The following is a 21,192-nucleotide window of genomic DNA, read 5'->3' as shown; positions in this document are numbered from 1 at the left end:
TAAAATCGAATTGTACAATATCTCCATTTTATCTATTTCATGAACAGAATAATTATTTCCCCTCAGATATTGACTCCAACACCCCAAAAGCAACTTGGGAAGCCTGAAGCCTTCTTCAACATGTTCAATCTGTTCAACTTTGCATGATACATGTAGCTTTTCATCCCTATGTCATTTTCCTTAAGTAAATGGATCGGGAAGTAGTTCGCTTGCGATCAAAGTAAATCTTCGTCATTATTATTAGTTTTCCTTCTCAGGTGATTTTGTCGTTTTTCAAAGTAACTACTGCTGTTTGGAGCTGCTTCATTCTTTCATCTGGTTCCTTGGTGATTCAATAGCTGCACAATCATTTATGTCCTTCAGACGGTGAAATTGGCTTCTTAAAGCAATCGAGGTATATACGACTGTTCTTTTCAGTAACTTTCTAATCAAAGTTCCGAAGCAGAACCTGATACGAATTCAGCTTGCGTGGTAGAGAAGTGGTTTACCAGATATCAATCGATCGATCTCAAGGCCATTCAGGACTCTCATAGAATGATTTGGATTTCCTGAAACAACTGAGGCAGTTTAGACTGTCCTTCTCAGCTGCTTCAAAGTCTACATTCCAATTGGGGTACAGCTTCTTCATCCTCCTATCTAGCTCCTCCAGAGATGGATTAAGTGATTCTCCTGCAATCAAGCGATTGATCTCCTCAAGGGTTTGGTTGCTAGGCCATTCAGGATTCTCATAGAATTATTTGGATTTCCTGAAACAACTGAGGTAGTTTAGACTGTCCTTCTCAGCTGCTTCAAAGTCTACATTCCAATTGGGGTACAGCTTCTTCATCCTCCTATCTAGCTCCTCCAGAGATGGATTAAGTGATTCTCCTGCAATCAAGCGATCGATCTCCTCAAGGGTTTGGTTGCTGGGCCATTCAGGATTCTCATAGAATGATTTGGATTTCCTGAAACAACTGAGGTAGTTTAGACTGTCCTTCTCAGCTGCTTCTAAGTCTACACTCCAATAGGGGTACAGCTTCTTCATTCTTCTATCTAGTTCCTCCAGAGATGGATGAAGAAGTGATTCTCCTGCGATCAAGCGATCAATCTCATCAAGGGTTTGGTTGCTGGGCCATTCAGGATTCTCATAGAATGATTTGGATTTCCTGAAACAACTGAGGTAGTTTAGACTGTCCTTCTCAGCTGCTTCAAAGTCTACATTCCAATTGGGGTACAGCTTCTTCATCCTCCTATCTAGCTCCTCCAGAGATGGATTAAGTGATTCTCCTGCAATCAAGCGATCGATCTCCTCAAGGGTTTGGTTGCTGGGCCATTCAGGATTCTCATAGAATGATTTGGATTTCCTGAAACAACTGAGGTAGTTTAGACTGTCCTTCTCAGTTGTTCCTAAGTCCACACTCCAATTGGGGTACAGCTTCTTCATCCTCCTATCTAGCTCCTCCAGAGATGGATTAAGTGATTCTCCTGCAATCAAGCGATCGATCTCCTCAAGGGTTTGCTTGCTGGGCCATTCAGGATTCTCATAGAATGATTTGGATTTCCTGAAACAACTGAGGTAGTTTAGACTGTCCTTCTCAGCTGCTTCAAAGTCTACATTCCAATTGGGGTACAGCTTCTTCATCCTCCTATCTAGCTCCTCCAGAGATGGATTAAGTGATTCTCCTGCAATCAAGCGATCGATCTCCTCAAGGGTTTGGTTGCTGGGCCATTCCGGATTCTCATAGAATGATTTGGATTTCCTGAAACAACTGAGGTAGTTTAGACTGTCCTTCTCAGCTGCTTCTAAGTCTACACTCCAATAGGGGTACAGCTTCTTCATTCTTCTATCTAGTTCCTCCAGAGATGGATGAAGAAGTGATTCTCCTGCGATCAAGCGATCAATCTCATCAAGGGTTTGGTTGCTGGGCCATTCAGGACTCTCACAGAATGATTTGGATTTCCTGAAACAACTGAGGCAGTTTAGACTGTCCTTCTCAGTTGTTCCTAAGTCCACACTCCATTTAGGGTACAGCTTCTTCATTCTTCTATCTAGTTCCTCCAGAGATGGATTAAGAAGAGATTCTCCTGCGATCAAGCGATCAATCTCATCAAGGGTTGGGTTGCTGGGCCATTCAGGACTCTCACAGAATGATTTGGATTTCCTGAAACAACTGAGGCAGTTTAGACTGTCCTTCTCAGCAGCTTCTAAGTCTACATTCCAAGTGGGGTACAGCTTCTTCCTCGTTCTATCTAGCTCCTCCAGAGATGGATTAAGTGATTCTCCTGCAATCAAGCGATCGATCTCCTCAAGGGTTGGGTTGCTAGGCCATTGAGGACTCTCACATAATGATTCAGATTTCCTGAAACAACTGAGGCAGTTTAGACACTCCTTCTCAGTTGCTTCTAAGTCTAGACTCCAATTGGGGTACAGCTTCTTCATTCTTCTATCTAGTTCCTCCAGAGATGGATGAAGAAGTGATTCTCCTGCGATCAAGCGATCGATCTCCTGAAGGGTTGGGTTGCTAGGCCATTCAAGGCCTTCTGACAGTGATTCTGATTTCATTCCATGGCAGCGCGACTTTCTGAAAAATGCCAAGCAGCTTCCAAACAATGATCGGGATCGCTTGCTCTGTTCCTCATCGTCTTCCCAGTAATCCGGAATAACCATATCCGGGTACAACTTCATCATCCTGAGGTCAAGTTCCACATCTTCCCAAGATGTCTTCACATCTCCTGACTCATTTGGTTGGTATGATTTCCGGAAACACCTGAAGATACCCTTTGCACGTTTCATCATTGAGCGGAGAGTGGCACAAGCCTTTCTCTTTTGGACGCCACCAGAATTGAACTGCTCAATGCTGCGGTCGACGATCTCCTGGAAGTACTCTTCAGGCAGAACCTCTAAATCTGCCACAGAAGTCGAAATCACAGGAACGACTTCTCGTTTTGCTCTCTTCTTTAGAATTAGTTCAATCAAGCTAAACATGACTGGATCTATTCAAAAGCTCATAAATAATGCTGAAAATCAGACAAAGCTTGCTTCGAGAGGACTCGGGACACAAACTGAGATTTGTAAACAAACGCAGTGAAAACCACATGCTGGAATGATGACGTAAACAATGATTGCGCGCAATACTACACGCATGCGCATAGCTTTATCATCAATCATAGGCCTACTGACCAATGGTGACATTGCTCTTTGTATTTATGTATTTTGTGAATATGTTATATACTTATTATTTGTTTGTAATGCAGGAAGGATTCCACACTTCGCCTAATAATATTTGAATGCTAAATAATAATCTTCTTTTTCAATAATATTTTATTGGGGGTTGTAGGTGATTTCACATGTTTTAGATGTATATTCTTTATTATCACCCCCCCCCCCCAAAAAAAAAAAAAAAAAAAAAAAAAGAATGACCATCTGATTGTGTATGTGTGTTTTTTTTTTAACCGTTCACTGGCCCAAGTTTGATATGAACACTTAAAGGCGTCGCGCCTCTCGAGATGGGGGTGGGGGGGGGGAGAGTAAAGGGATCCAAACGCATTTTTATTTTCTATTCATTGTATAATTTTGTTATTATGGTTAGATTCATTGACATTTCTGAGAAAGCGAAATCTGAATTACTGTCAATAATAATGTGCTTGAATGTAATGGCCGTCTCAAACACAATGCTTGTTCGGATGAAATGAAAATGAACGTGTTACTTTCCTGGCAGGGGTGTTTCGACCCCCCCCCCCCCAAAAAAAAAAGAGAGTGTTTCCAAGAGAGACCGACCAATGGAAAATAACATTAAACATTAAAGAACAGATAAATAGCAAGATAATTCTTTGCTGCGTCGTAAGATATTCTATGAAATCAAATTTTTTGCTACATACTCAATATATCACATACAGTTAATCATGATATAAACTGAAACTGATTCAAAGGAACTCTAAACATCATCCGGAATTTAAACCACTCAAACTCGAGAATCACCGGCACTTTTCGATGGAGTGAGTACTCGGGTCATAAAGTACATCCGCCGAGACTGTATATAGGAATCGGGTATGATTCTTATTAGAGCGTAACCAGTCTTTGGCGGGAGAGTCACGTTTAAATGTTGCCCTTGGGGTGTCCGGACGGGATGGGGGTGGGGGGTAGTGACCAGACTCGTGCAAAAAACGCCAACGTAGTAAGCCTATGGACCTACCAGATTATACAAGTGTCTACATGAGGTATCTGCTCGTATTTCTGAGTTTGCTTTTAAAATTTACATTGAAAATCTGCGAGCACGAAATGGAAAAGTACTTAAAATGAAATTATGTATTATAAATCATAGCTTTTTTGTGTCAATAATAATACCTTGCTCACTCTTTACTCTCGGATAAAAGGTCAGTAAACTAAGTGGCTTTGTTAAAAGAAAAAAAATACTCCCATTTATTTCATATTATTTAATCGTTTCCGATGCATATTATTTTCAATGGACTAGTCAAACTATTTTTCCTTGGCGACATGAATGTAGATGCCATCTTCCATGTGCTTGACCTTTAATAGAAAGATATAGTCAACCAAATGCCATGGAAATTGACAGTTTATCCTGTAACTTTCACCAACAGTCTTTATTTGGTTATTGTATTCCCTAGTTGTGGGGAGCAACGGATGGGATGAAGGGGAGGTGGTTTTAATATACATCCTTTGACTCTCTTTCTTAGGATCAACTGTTTTCACTATTATTTCAGTTTATTTTCTTAATCCTTTGTCATGTAATCTTTTTGCCTCCTCTCTCTCTCTCTGTCCCTCTCTATACAATTATTATCTTTTCGTCTCTATGAACTACATGTATGATCATTTTCCATCATTGTCATCACGGATAAACAAACAATAAAACATCTGACCAAAAACATAATGTCCAACTGGTGGTCATATCAAGATTTATTCATCAGACTCAAATACAGGAGTCATTGAGGGGTGAACCTCACAAAAATAAGCAGTAGTGGTAAAAATACAGTGTTTCATACAACAATATATTCTGTAAAATTCTGGTTGCATGTGCTCCCTAACACTGCAATAATACATATTACATACTATTACACACCCACTTTACATGTCTGCTAAAATAGCATCGTAATATATTTTTAATATAACTGGTTTTTTTTTTATCAGTCGCACCAAAAGAACAAGTTCATTGCATAATACACGGTAAGGCCTAAATGTTTAACATTCAGTATCATTATCATTATTTACAAGCTGGAAAACAAGCAATTAGAGTACTATGAATGTTCGTAGATTATTCTCATATTATCATGATTAATACGTTTGAATATATACAAACAAGCACATGACAATAGTAAACTAAATATGCAGTGGAATTTCAAAAATAATTCTGCCAAAACTGTTTATACTGTACAGCATTCATCAACATCAATTTCAGAATCAGGATAAAGAAGGTAAAGCTTCAATAATCATTTCAATCAAAACTTCTTTTCATGAGAATTGTATTGCTTTAATGCTTGATGACAGGTAGACGCAATGATTTAAAAAAGTACACACCATACTTTGCTATCTAGAAGAATCATGGTTCCCGTTGAAGAAGCTCTGAAAGTAAACACAAAGTACAAAACAAATAGTTTTTTATCCAATATATAAACTTTGATTTGAAAAAAATATTAGAATAAACACCTCAGAAGAATGTGTTTTGGATGCAACCAATTACTCATCACAAATTATGATATTAAAAATCATTAAAAAAAATCAAGATATTATTGAGTAAAAAGTTGTAAACTATGTTTTGATATCAATTCATAATCTTAATGAAATTCTGAGTGTACTGATTTTCCTTTAAATCAATCACTGAAATTTATTAATTGATTGAGTATGAAAATGATAAAACCAGATTCAGCCTGAGTGTATATGGTAAACAACTGCCAAATTAAAGGGAACGATCACCCTGACATCATATTTGGTTTAATGAAAGCAGAAAAGTGAAAGAAACAGACAGGTGTAGATTTGATGAAAATGCGTAAAAACAAGATGTAAGATCATACAATATATTTTCAGTCACCTGTGACCATTAAAATTGTGGAGTAAATATGATATGACCTGTGGGGTAGCTGCTCATACATGTCAAAAATTAAAAACTTAAAAAAATCCACAACTGTTATTCTTTGACATGATATCATCAAACCTACATTAATATATTTCTTTCATTTTTTTTTATTACAACCAGCTTGGTATCAAGGTGATCTCAGTCCCTCCTTTAAATTCAAGACATCATAAGAAAAAAAAAATAGGGAATCCACACGGCATTAGCATCGAAGGACAAGGGGAGAGGAGGGATAGAATATGATCCACACATCTGTCGATCCTAAAAAACAATCAATAAAGTTGTGATTATATTATTCTGAAAAAAAAAGAAAAAAAGAATAAACTGAAGGCCATGAAGTTTTCAAAATCTCTACACATCCTCATGGAGACATGTAATCGGATATTGCTGAACAGACCTTCCCCAGAAATGGAAGAGAGAGAAAAAAATAGTGTAAATTTCTGTTTTCTGTAAACATGTATAATATACTACAAACAGGAAAATACAGTTACGGGATACATTGCCAATACAGGTAATACATATGTAGTCAAATAATAATGAAATTTGATAACAAATCAACGCCAATGCACAGCCTGCTGTAATTACCTCATCAACTCAATGAGGTGTAACTTACTTAGGAATGATTGGAAATATTATAAGCAGCATCGATGTAGTAAATGACCTATCCGTCATATTCTTCATCTCGTTTTTTCGTAAATGGGGTCTATACATCATAGACAAATTATGTTATGCATACTCCATGCAGTTAAACAAAAGAATAAATATGAAGGTACTGTAGCACATAGCAGGTCAAGTAATATTGAAGGTGATGAACTATATTTAATTGACTAAAATTAACTCAAGTTATTTTTGTCAATTTATCAGAGGGTTAGGGGTGTTGCTGCCCTCTACGTTCGTTGGGGGCGACCAAAGAAAAAAAATCAAGCAGCAAGTGGTGGTGGAGAGGAGGGGGGTCAGGTTGAGGGAGGAGGATGCACCAAATAAAGTAGAGGTAAGGGGCGAGGGTGATATCTGCGAGTGCGAGGTGAATCCGGCCATGCCCCGTTATCGGGGACTAAACCAGTTTTAAAACCTGGATTACCACTAAGAATACAGATAATTAGAAACAGAGCAAGTATGATTATCAATGTAATAAATGACGGAATATCCACATTATTTCAATGTGTCATGTACTGTACATTACAGAAAAGTTAGGGTATAGACCATGTTACCATAAACAATGTTGTCTTCTTTTATCGAGGAATGTCCAGTAGCAGTTTTTCATCTAGAACCAGCACTGAATCCTATTCAATAAAATGAAAACAAGTAACAAAAGACCAGAGTGTATGGACAGTGGTTGCTTTTGCAGCCACTGTGCATATTCTCCTGCATCAGATGTACATGAAGTGCTGATGTTTCGGGAAACAGCATCAGCATCAGACTCTTAATAATTAAAGGCAAAGCCAAAAGCTGAAGCCTCTGCTTAGGTTATAGGCTAGGCAACCAGGGGCAACTGGGTACCTTGAGGTTCAAAGTATGGAGACTTATACTCAGAGACAAAGTCTGGAGACTTATTCTCAGAGACAAAGTCTGGAGACTTATCCTCAGAGACAAAGTCTGGAGACTTATCCTCGGAGACAAAGTCTGGAGACTTATCCTCAGAGGCAAAGTCTGGAGACTTATCCTCGGGGTCGAAGTCAGGTATTTCCTTCATAATTACTGTTTACTTTGTTTTACGCTCATATTATTTATGGGATGCATGCGTACATCATATAAGGTAAGAGAAGAATCCATAACTCTGCAATATTCTTTGGCCAGTGATTGAGTTTGGAAGATAACCTTATAATACTGTGTAGGTTTATAAACGGGAAGGTATGTGAACTCAGGAAGGACTTTAACATTTAAACCAAACAATAGCAATACCGATGGATTGTTATAGGGACCAAGCAATTGAGTTGAGCATATCATGATACCAAGTTGTGCACCTATTGCGAAGTCAGAGATGCTGGTTGACAACCGTGTACTCAACACCATGCATTCATCACATTTCTCTTTCAACGTGATTAAAAATCTAATCTAAACACTGGATTTCCCAGGATCTCAATTGCAGTTCTAATTTTCCTTATTCTTACCTGGGCCCCGTCTTACAAAGAGTTACGATTGATCCGATCAATCGCTACTATGGACGGCCAGCAACGTCAACATCTATTATACATGTTTGTTCAAAATATTCTCTAGCTGTGATGTATATTCATACATTAATTGTTTTCTTGAAAATTCACTGCGCTCCTCTTTGCATACAAAGGATATTAAGACAATTTTTGTAGAAAGAAAATATGACAGTGATGGATTTCCATAGAATTACGATTGATCGGATCAATCGTAACTCTTTGTGAGATGGGGTCCTGGGCTCCGTAACACAAAGATTAGCGATCAATCGCTAAATGAACTGACCAATCAATATCAATGTTACACGCGCATTAGGTTTAAAATACTGACCAGGGACCTATCAGAGCAGTTTTTCATATCTGCAATTCATCGCTAATCTTTGTGTTACGGAGCCCTGGTCTTAGAATTTATCATGCAGTACGATATACATTTTTACTTTTTTTTCAATTCTAACTTGTTGCGCTTCTTTTCTTGGAAAAGTTGTTGGCCCACAAGGAGAACAGGCTTTTCACATAAATGACAGATGGTAGTCATGTATTATGCAACATACAAGATGTCATTGCACGGTCACAAGGGATTTGCCTGTAAGCAAATTAAGAGTACATGATAATGTGTATATATCTATGAAAAAGATTTTGCAGACAAATGGAACAGCAAAAAATGAATTGATATATAAAAACATTAAAAAGGATATCATGATTAAAAACAGCAACATTCATGATAAAATGACAGGGAAGATGCTGATGATAATGCTGATAATTGATTCTTTGACACATTAAAGGGTCCATTCCAACAAAATAGACCAAATTAATTAAAAGATTTGATTGATAAAATTAAAATTCAAATGACAAACTGTCACTGAATACCATTAAAAAAAATCAATCAAAATTAGATCTCCTGTTACTTGACAATGAAGTCTGAAAAAAATCAACAATCATTTGTAAACATACAATATATCGTGTTTATAACTGATTGTAACAATGTCCTTTAGCAAATAATGTGCATATCATTCCTATTTATAATAAACATTAATTATATCACTTTAATAGCTTGTTAATACTTGACAGAGAAGAAAATAATAAAATTACGATTAACATATATAATATATTAATTTTACAACTGATTGAAACTCTCATGTGTACGTGATTCCAATGCACTGTAAACATTGATTGCATCTCTTTATGTTACCAGGTCCTGGGCAATGTAATAATACAATCAATTGTACCCATGATTGTAACTAGAACAATGTACATACAACTACAATTCTAGATCAATATCTCATGATACCACAGAGTTCTTGAATTTGTAGCTAGAAAGGGAAGAAAATAAACTAAAGATCTGTTTATTCTGCACCTGGTCCTTTTTCATAAAGGCTTGTTATAATGACAAATGCACAATTTCTGTAACAAATTTACTGCCAGCCAATGAAATTGAATGATTTCAGTCGCTTTAAACTTTGATTGCAAATTTGTGATCCCAACAAGTTCTATGAAAAATGCCCCTGATCTGACTAAAGTTAATGAAACCAAATCTTAGTCACATGATGAATCATATGAGCAGTCACATGATATCAACTTTACAATTGGTGCATGTATGTGAAACAGACATGTTAACATATGTACTTTATTTTGCAGCAAATATCAATCGTAATGCATGAGGAGTCACAGTTAAGCATCTACAGTAATTGAGGTGTTGTTACAGGGTAGGGGGGGCGAGCACTGGTTAATAAAAGTCCTCATCATTGAATTTTACCATTTGAAAGCATTTTTAAAGCATAATATGAATAACAACTAAACGGATAAGTAAAAAGTAATAAAATGTTTGATGGTATGGAACGTTTGATGCCATTGTACATGTACGCTTACGTTAATACCAATTACAACTATGATGATTACCTTAATGTATATGAGATGTCATATTCAAAAGTGCCTCGGATAGATCTTTTATTGTGTGTACTGAATGTTACAGGTAGAAGTTTTCAATGTTCCCCATAAACATAATTACCTCGTTATAGGATTCTAACATCTGTATATATAATGTGCATTTATACTTCCAATATACCTCAAAAAGACATTTCAATGTACATTCTCCATGCTACAATTTTTTTTTTCTGAGTGTGTATATTCCATCTGCTCACAAGTAGATGTTCAAGAAGGATAAAGCAAATATCGTATATATCCTGGTCGAATGCGATTCAAGGCCGCTATCAACAGAAGTAAATTAGAAATTTCATTATGCAGTGATTACGTGTACGTCATCCAAACCCTCAAGAATCGCATCATCAAAGGTCCTTCCACTGAAAAATTTGCACTGTGCCAATCAGAAGGAAGGATTTTACTTGTTAACCACAAATAATCAGTGCAAATCACTGACTACTTGTTTGATAAAATGCCCCTCCAATGGCCCGTAACACAAAGCTTCGCAATGACCGCACATCAATTTTGCTGTATGATTGCATTGACTACAAGGTACATGTACAATCAATCGTGAACATCAAGCAAACGATTCATCACTAAACTTTGTATCACAAGACCCAGGCATACGTCATTTTGCCTTTGAAATTTAGAGCAAGGGTACCATCATTTCCTGATGTAAAGCTCTACTTACCTTGCAAGGCATTGATGGAGAGTTACAAAGACGTTTAAAAAAACGCTTACCGGTAATGAGCTGCGAGTGACTACATACATGTCCTTCACTCACTGATTGCATAATGCTATTTCATAACAGTTCGCATGGAAATATGGATCTGGGGAGTGGCAATGGGGGTGGGGGAGGATGGGGGGGGGGAGGGGGGGGTTGAGCCTATGTCTTGAATTTCCGGACGACCGGGCTCTTGAGATGGACAGCGCTACCGGCAGAGATGATCGGCAGTCGGTTGTTCCGGTGATAGTTGATGAGATGGCTTACGCTGTCAAATTCCTTGTCTTTCGTTCTCACCTACAAATGGAGGACATGAAAATAAACATGATTTTAATTACTGTGATAACAGGACGAAAAGTACATATTTATGGATAATGGAAAAAAAAAGTACAAATAGTAGATAGAAAAAGATATACAGGGGGTTCGGAAAATTATCATCTATCACCATAGTATCATTCTACAGAGTTGGTTTATTTGTTTGATTTACTGAATTTATTCCGGCCTTTGATGAATTTTCTGCTACTTACTGGTTCAAAAGGATAAGGATACGGAATTCAATTATAAACAAAGAATACATGTGTACATGAAGTTGCTTTATATTTGTGAACAGATTCGGACTGAAATATACATTTAAAGCACATTATAAGTTAGCACTATGTGAACCTATGGTAATTGAACAACATGCCACTCTGCTTGTCTTTATCTTTTAATTTGTACATGTATGAATATCTTTTTGTGGTTAAATGAATAATATTAATAATGATGATGATAATGATTATGAAGATGAGGATGAAAATAATAAAAGTAAAAAAATTACAATAACAACAACATATCAAATACAAATAGCACCTATTACACAACTCCCAAGAATGTTCTGTAATCTGATCGGTCCAAATCGGATCACATGATATTCAGCGAGTTGCACTATGGCACCCAAAATGCACTATCCTGCACTCTGACGTCATACAAAATGAACTATCCTGCACTCTGACGTCAGAGTGCATGATAGTGCGAGGTCTGGAATCATCTCGTAGTATCTAGAAATTAGATCAAATATAGCATTCGGGGAAATTCAGTAACATGTGGGAGGGGGTCGTATAAAACAATGCACGCATCCTTGTGCATAGAGGACCTAAATAAAGAACTCTGTGCTCAACTTGCCAAATGGATATATATACCGCACTCCATATCCATTGGCTCTTCTTGCACATTGTTCATTATTTGGCCCTGCATGCACGCGCCTACGTGCATTATTTGTACAGTGTACAATGTACTCCGGTCATTCACTTCATTATAAGCTTTCATCCATACAGATTCTGAAAAACATTTGACCAAAGCATTAGTCAAATTTAAGCAAACACGGAGGCATGGCTTACCTTGCCCTGTGGGTCGACTAGAAGCAGGTGTTTCGGTGTGCCGTTCTGCATCCCGCTCAAGACGTACTGGTCCTTGGCTGTCGTGCTTTCCCTGACCAAGAAATCTCCATCGTTACTGAGCAGTGCCTCCCCCTCCTTCCTGCTCATTGGCCCATGGAACCATTCTTCATTGTAGAGGGGATTTGTCGGTGGGGCTGGGGCTGAAGCGGAAGCTGCGTTGCTAACCGTGTCTTGAAGATGCAGGCCTGAGGCACCGACAACTGCAGAAGGGTTGGAGGGTTGTTTGGCAGCTTCTGGATTGAATGGTTCTATGAGCAAATAGAGAGAATTAAAAAGTTGGTTTTTATGTGTAAATCTCTTTACTTCAATCAGTTTCCAGTAAAACCATCATGTAAGCTCATTTTTTGGTTTTGAATGAAATACATAATTTTTAATGATATATAAGCAAGACATATTTTAAACACTGTATATATTTCTCAAATTGGCCACTACACTCCGAATAGCTGACAGAGGTAACTCCACAATAAATGTTTCACATCAATAATAAAAGAACAAAATTAACAGATTTTATTGTCCATTTTCCACCTAAAATAAATCTATATCACATGTATAACAAATTATCTACAAGCAGATAGATAAGGAATCATCTCTTAAACTTGATACCAGTTTAAATACTACCTGCGTGCTGACATGCAAGCCAAAAGCATTGAGAGTGGCAAAGATGAATACTCAAATATAGTATCATTACCTCGCCCCCTTAACAAAAATCATGGCACGCAAATGTAATAATTTTAGAAAGGAGCATCTATATTTAGGTGAAAATGATGGACAATGACTTCATTAAACACTGCTACATTACATGTAGTCTGCCTGACACTGAGCCAACAATTCAAATTGGGGACCGTCACATTCTCTCCATTCTTGTTCTATCCCTTTCTCGTATTCAATTTTTCTCTCTTGCTCTCTATTGGTTTCTCCATGGAGATTCTGTCACATGAAGCAGTTCATGCTTATTAACAGGTAAACAATCTTCTAAATCGTTTTATGAAAAACCTGATGTTTAAGTCCAGAAATAGATTAGCAAAGTTGGACAAGGGAACCGAAGAATCTGTTTCTTAACTATTTCTTTACTACCTCCCGACCATTTCTTTCTTTGTTTTTTTTTCAGCCCTCAAAAACAAGTGGGTGGGGTTACAAAGAGCCCGACGTAACTGGTCATTTCTGGAGAAAGCATATTAGCCTTCATGGAAGTCTCAATTAAAATCAAATGAGACCATCTCTTCACTCCTGTCTTCAGGCTCCTTCATTCTACGATTCGTTCTGGCACTTGCCGTCCCAAATTGGCATGCTATATTCACATCTAATTCAGATCTTGAATGGTGAAGGACGAGCACTTCTTCCCCTTAAGACCTGCCTCTCTTTCTCCTTTAAAGGAACACGCTAACGTTGATTTGACTTTTTTAAAATCCTGCGCATTAAGGTCCCATTCTATCTGTGATAATTCGTGCACAGTAGTTTTCGCAGTGGTTTTATTTTTGTGAATTTTACAAAAAAAATCTCCTTCAATTCAATTCATGACCATTTACTCAAATTGAAACATCACAAAAGTTACAAAATTTAGAACTCCAAAACTTGAAACAGTCCGCAACCACAAAAAATCTGTACACAAAATATAATGGTGCATTAAGTATGTTGTAAAAATGAAACTGAAAAAATTGCACCTAAAATTTATTTTAATATCTAGTGCTTAAAAAGTGAGGGGGATCAACATTCTGATTTTATACTACATGCACAGAGAAATTCAAGATATCTTAAAAATGAAGACATGAATTTGATTGTAGTTTCTTCATTCGTGTTTTTTTTTCATGTGAACAATATCAAATACAAAGCAAAGTTCAGTATTTTTAAAACATTAAAGATCTTTAATTATTAACAAAATCATGTCTTTAAGTTCTTTCTGCAGCGTAAGGAGCACTGAAGGGAGTTCAACCACTCCATTATTCCACAGACAGCCCAGACAGCGGCCAATTGAGATAATTGATTCAATTTATTGGCAAATTGTCACAATCGCTAGATTTATATTAGACTCCTAAACAGTGCTGTAAATTACCTATCAAACACTATCCCGAAACAGTCAACAGAACAATTGGCACTTTAATTCTACACGCAGTACATTCATAAGGCTAAAAAAAAAAAAATAGAACATATTTCCTGAAACTATTTTTTATACCCTACCAAAACCACAACACATATTAGATTATGGTGGTTTTTTCACAAAAAAACAACATAACAGTGCACCCTTAAGAACACAAAAGAGCCCAAAAGATTACTCTTACTCAGAGATTATCTTTTACAGAATAAAAATAGAAACTACATTAATAACATAAAACTTGATAAAAAGGGGTAACCATATGGGCTCTGTTGGGAAAAAAATAGCGTAGGTAGTAATTGTCAGTATCATTAAACAAAGCAGAATATACAAAAAGTAACAAAACTACATCTTATGTTTTTGCTGTTCAGAATAAATAGGGAGCTAAAGAGCCAATATCAAAACCTACATCTAATCTTGAAAGAAGAGACGGAGTACGACGATTCTGTTCAATAGCGAATGATTTCTGAAGATTGCATGATTCCCACTTTACATTACTTTGTCATATCATCTTAAAGTCAACACATAATTTCTTGATGTTTACGTTTCTAGTTTGTTATAATTATACCCTATAGATTTCCATAACCCACTTTGCAATGTGCTGAAAAGATACCCCTTTTAATTCATTTTCATGAAACGGTATGCTCTCCATGAATGTATTTTTGTAACAATTGCAAGACTAGCAAATTTGCATACTGAAAATTGAAAACCTTGCAATGTATTTACAATGTACTCATCATGGTGAAAAAAATTTCCTCTCATAAGTGTTGCTAACAATTTGACACCATATTTCATCCTACAAATTTTATCTCAATGTACAAAAGGAATAAAAACAAGATTCAGCATCTTCATTTGTTTCCTTCTCCTTCTCTTCTTTCATCAATCTTTTATTGAGTTTGTTTTATTCTTCAAGATCCCCAAGATGGACATTCAAACTAATCTTATCCCTGCTTCCAAGCCCGATACAGGACAAAAGATCCTTCTTGTTGTAGATATTACCTTTGAGGATTTTGCCCCCGGGAGGCTGCATCACTCATTAGCATTCAAATCAAGTGTTTGCCAGCTTTGCGAGCAGGGGACTGCCTTTGGAAAACATTTTGTGCGATACTTCCCCGATGAGCGATGCTTTAACCAAATTGATTGCCTTCCCCAGGTAAAGGCGAGAAACGGCCCTTGAAAAAATTTCTAAAGAGCTCCGGGCCCGTGGGAGAAATCAGCATACATTTCAATAATTGTGGTTGAAAATTAATCATTTTATCTCGAGAATGAAGAAAAAGTCGGTGAGCAGCTTTGACGTAACAGTCCATAGTCCATACGGGGCAGTGTATCAACACACATTTTAAGTGACCACAGGCTACCTGTCTATTATGCAACGAGGTGCTTAACCTCTTGAATGCCAAGTCTCTCACCATCAAAGGCTTACGACACAAACCAACAATACAGTTTGTATGGTTTATAGGTTACAAAAATACAAACACAACATACTGATGATTACAGAGGTTTTAAGTCAAAGCCACCAACATACATGCACTTGTAGTTCTCTATTCATAACAAAGTTCCCACCCTGTCCATGAAAACTGTAAACCCAGTTTATTATAGTCGGGTAGATTCTCTCTCAAGATCCTTTTCTTTAATACACTGAAGTAATGTATGATCTTCTAGATGGGATTCAATTTGTTTGTTAGGTCCGAATTCTGATATATATATCGATTGTCTCCTTGTGCAAGAGATTCATGCAGTATTTGGCTGGCCATTGTATTAGATTAACATAATTATTAGAAACATCTTTTGTGCTTCTTTTATTTCCAAGGAGTATTATGATTTTCCGGAGATTTCGCTTTTAAATTAGAAATAAATCCATTGTACAAACCTGGGCTCCGTAACACAAAGGATTGTGATGAATTGCAAATATGTAAGAACCGCACTGATTGGTTCCTGGACAGAATTTTTAACCAAATGCACGTGTAACATTGATATTGATTGGTCAGTTCATTTAGAAATTGATCGCTAATCTTTGTGTTACGGAGCCCTGGTTAATCCTTACAGAAAACAAACACATTAAATTTATGTTACATTTATTGTACTGTATAAGGAAATAACATGTAAAACCAAAAGATTTCAGAATAATGCTCTACCACTCATTAGGTGTATATTATGTACCAGTCAAAATGAGTTTGTAATTAATACGACAGCTGTGCATGTGCTATTTATCTTTCTAGCCCTTTTATCTCTATTTTTCAACTGCACATATATGTAAATCAAATTCAGATTTTTTTATATTCATTAAGAATCTTAATCAATTTAATTCTACTTAAACCATATTTCACTGGCATTGTGTAAACATCTACAATTCGTCAGTGACTCCCAATCATGATTTTTGCAATAAACCTGCATTGAATTGATTTTTTTTATCCTGCCAACATTATCACAAGATGTGAATTCATGAAAAGAATACCACCAGTGTGATTCGAATCTATAGGTATCAAACAAAACTTGCAGAAAGAAAAGTTTGCAAAATAACACCCTAAATTCAACACCGACCAGTGTAAAATGACCGAGTCCCGTTTCATAAAGACTTGTTATAATAAGAAATGCAACATTTCTATAACAAACTTACTATCAGCTAATCAGATTGCAGGATTTCAAATTTGTTATTATGACAAGATTTATGACACAGTCCCCTGGTGCAGTGCTCTGTAAACCACTGGTGGTGTAGTGCTAACACCACTGATTTTGCAGTGTTTGGTTAAGAATGTGATAGGGTATTTGATTAAGAATTTTCTGAAGATTAGAACGATGCATTTCAGTATTAAAGAGACAGGTTGAGGTTAACGAGGATTTGCAGATCTTCCATCAGAGCAATTGCCCTCAGATCAAATGACATGGTATCAAAATCCTTCGCTTTTGTGACCTTAAATATATACATGCCGTTTCATCTCAGTATTAGGGATAAGGTTTGAGATTAGGTTTTCCATTGTAGGTTAAGCTTTCGTGCAGATTGTCCATCAAAACAATAGTTGTCGAAGAAAATGAGGTGGTATCGAAATCCTTCTCTTTGTGGCCATAATGCATACATGCTGTTCATAGCATGTTTGTTCAACTTTCACTTCCTAAGGCACACCCTACAGCTCATGCATTGGCCATCTGAAATCTGGAGTATCATTTATAATTCAAATGACTCTCCTGCTCGTCGCGACAAACAATAAGGCCTTTGGTTCAGTTCCAAGATATAGCATGGCTTAGGGGGGTATCTCTTGCTGTGTCGGTTCCGTGCCCATGAATATTAATGAGTGAAGTCTCCATTTCTAGGACTAGAATATCCACAAGGGGTGACAGATATTGAGTTCATAGGCAAACTCATCCCCTGTGAGTGCAAGTGATCCAACAAGTGGTCATCTTACGGGATAATAGAAAAGTCATGAAGCCTTTCATTTAAAGAAACGGCAAAATTCTTAAAATTGATGCATACATGTATATCTGTACAACTGTGAACTTTTTTTTTTTCTTGTAATAAATGATTAAAATCTGTACTTACATGTGTATACATGGACTAATGCAGCAAGAACTAATATATCAAATATAAAATTAGTTTTCTCATTTTCTATTTTTATTTCTATTTTATATTATGAGAATTAACTTTGCATAGTTATTTACTTTTTTAATTATCATTACATTTGTTATTTCAATATCATCATTATCATTAGGAGAGGGAGTGGGTATTTTCTTTCATAATTAGGGGGAAAATAATACTGTTGAAAAAATTACCCATCATGCATAGTGTTGTATTTGCTCGCATTTCTTTTGCAAAATTTGTATATTAGTGAAGATCAAATCTATAAGCATTTTAATAAATCCAAAATTTTGTTTTTATTTCATTGATATCCTTCTCACCAAAGAAGAGGAAACAGTTTCCCTCAAGTCACGTACAGTTCAAATCCAACACATGCCAAAGATCTCATTGCACAAATCTAATTCTAAGCAATTCAATACTCAAGTGATATATTCAATCTTATTTCAATATAGCTGTGCAATCAAAATTTTCATCAGCTTGTAAATGTCATTTAAAGGTCAAGTCCACCCCAGAAAAAAGTTGATTTAAATAAATAGAGAAAAATCAAACATGAATAACGCTGAAAACTTCATCAAAATCGGATGTAAAATAAGAAAGTTATAACATTTTAAAGTTTCGCTTATTTTTCACAAAACAGTTCTATGCTCAACTAGTGATATGCAAATGAGAGAGTTGATGATGTCACTCACTCACTGTTTCTTTTGTTTTTTATTGTCTGAATTATACAATATTTCAATTTTTACGAATTTGACAATTAGGACCCCCTTGCTTGAACCACAAAATTTAAAAAAAAATTGAATTCCACATGTTCAGGGAGGAATGAAACTTTGTTTCACATGACAATGACGAGAAAATCAAAATATTTCATATTTCATATAATAAAATACAAAAGAAACAGTGAGTGGGTGATGTCATCGGTCCCCTCATTTGCATACCGAACAGGATGTGCATACAACTCTTTTGAGAAATGAGGCGAAACTTTAAAATGTCATAACTTTATTTTACATCCGATTTTGATGAAATTTTCAGTGTTATACTTGTTTGATTTTTCTCTTTCTAATAAAATCAGTTTTTTGTTGGGGTGGACTTGTCCTTTAAAGAAAAGAGTGAGATTTTATTTCACATACATGTACATTAGGATATAAACTTGATGGATTATCGATGTTAAGTGGTAGACTGACAAAACTTCTTGCAAATTGGCACCATACATCTTTTTTTTTAATTGTATTTGATTAAATGTACACATGAAATCATACCATTAAACAATGTATCATGGTGTTGCCAAAGGAGAAACAGGCACTTACAGAGTAAATTAAAATGTGCATGACAAACGGTATGTAAAGAACACAAGTCATTGATGCACAACATGAGAGATATAAAAACAGAAACGGTTTCCAGAAATCCTCCTCTACATGTAGTATTGAGCATTAAATCAAGAAAAAAACCCAAGGAAATGATACATGAAAATAATCATTGAAGTTACTAGTATTAGAGGATAGCCAAAGGGAATGAAACTTTAAAATCGAGTCCACTTGTGCAATAAAGAAACCTTTGCAGAATTAAAGAAGTTTTACAACTTTCCAAATTCCATAGTTTTAAAAGTATTTTGTTATGAGCAAATACATGCAGCAAGCAGCTTGGAAATTGTTCCCTACAGAGAGTCTTATCTTCATACACTCATATACTGGACCAGTCGTTCATAGAGATGCTCATAACTTACAGAAAACAATCATCAACCACCCACTTGGAACCCCCCCCCCCCCAGAAAAAAGAGCTATTTTCTCAGACCGTTTTCATGAGAATGTCCACAAAACTATCCTTTACAATGTACTGTTGTTTGTAAGTGTACATATAACAATACTCAAAATAGCTAAAAATGTTCATAGATCTGTTTAGTGTGATGACATTAAACAGATATTGCCTACCTACAGTTTGAATATAACATTTCCTCTGCCCGACGGAGTTATATTTTTCCCAAGGGATTATATTTTGCCCGAAGCGCGCAGCGCTAAGGGGAAAATATTCTCCCGAGGGAAAAATATAGCTTCCGAGGGGAGTTGAAATGTTATGTATTGAAAAGATAGACCAGGCAATATCTGTTATATTATATAGTCTATGTGGATTCGCCATCAGAGATGGCATTCATCATCTGGCTCTCTGATTAACCCGAAATTCTTGCTGCAGCTCTGATCCATCTACGTCATAATAGATTTTTTTTTTAAAATACATCCAAGCGCTTTATGATGCAATCGACGCGTTAACACTAGCACGTACATCAATAAACTACCTGGTTACGCGACTTGTAAGCAACGAGTGATGTCACCTTAATGAAAATAATGCCGCAATTTACCTAGAATATAACAAATGCGATCCTCGCCGCTATGGTCACGTGATGGCGTATTGACCTATCACTGATTCAAATCTACATAACCTACATGTATGTCAAATAAGTAAATATTATATTTTCACAATCAAAAAGCAAAAACCTTGGACTCCGAGGATCGTAAATCAAGGACCAGCTCTAAACAAGATCGCTTCCTGTTGACCCCTAATTTCATTTTCGTTTTCGATGTTTACCAATGCATATCTTATAATGTGTCTTTCATTTACGTCCCTTAACATTCATTTTGATTGTTTCATTATAAATCAGATTAGTCAATAGATTTTGAATCTTTAAAATCTTACCAAAAAAAGGGTAAAAACATCCCCCAAAGACTCTGATACTTACCCATATCAAATGGATCGATTGAATGCTGATCACCATTGTTTGCCGCCCTCTGGAGTTGATGACCAACCTCCAGGTTGAGGGGATGGTTTGGCAATGAAGCATTGTACGCAGCCTCTGCCATTTTACGCTCGCTAAACTTTGGACTCTGAGGGTTGTCGTAGTTGGCGGACACTGGTCTCTGCTCGTCGTACATCATGGATCCAACTGAATCATCAAAAGAACGAGATAAGAATGAAATAACTGGTTTATTAGAAGAAAAAAATGATTTCCCCGATTTAATTGACAAAAATAGATTATAAGGGAATGGTGATTTACTTAACTGGGATATATAATTTGAAACTTATTATTTGTAACATAAGGAATGATGTTTATAGAATTGATCCTTTTTTATTATCATCTTGTCACAACTGTATCAAATATAGAACGCTGTAGAGGTCTATGCACTTAAATTTTGCTTGTTTGTGTACAAAAGGTCCATGCGGGATGCAGCATGTGTTCCCTTAGAACATGGACCT

The 21,192-nt window shown here is 36.3% G+C and overlaps 1 protein-coding gene across 1 annotated transcript; it reads right to left on the bottom strand.

Moving 5' to 3' along the window:
• Positions 1-4,876: 4,876 nt before the first annotated feature.
• On the bottom strand, positions 4,877-20,887 carry LOC129260440 (SHC-transforming protein 3-like). Its single transcript, XM_054898417.2, has 3 exons — positions 20,678-20,887; positions 12,230-12,537; positions 4,877-11,150 (listed from the first exon to the last, which is right to left on the bottom strand). Exons 1-3 carry the CDS (start codon positions 20,871-20,873, stop codon positions 11,016-11,018), a joined length of 639 nt encoding a protein of 212 aa, XP_054754392.1. The 5' UTR covers positions 20,874-20,887; the 3' UTR covers positions 4,877-11,015.
• Between the last annotated feature and the right edge of the window lie 305 nt (positions 20,888-21,192).

The sequence above is a fragment of the Lytechinus pictus genome, chromosome 5 (assembly GCF_037042905.1).
Source record: "Lytechinus pictus isolate F3 Inbred chromosome 5, Lp3.0, whole genome shotgun sequence".
Classification (NCBI taxonomy): Eukaryota; Metazoa; Echinodermata; class Echinoidea; order Temnopleuroida; family Toxopneustidae; genus Lytechinus; species Lytechinus pictus.
Note: the sequence above shows the minus strand (reverse complement) of the source record. Positions and strands in the feature narration are given on the sequence as shown.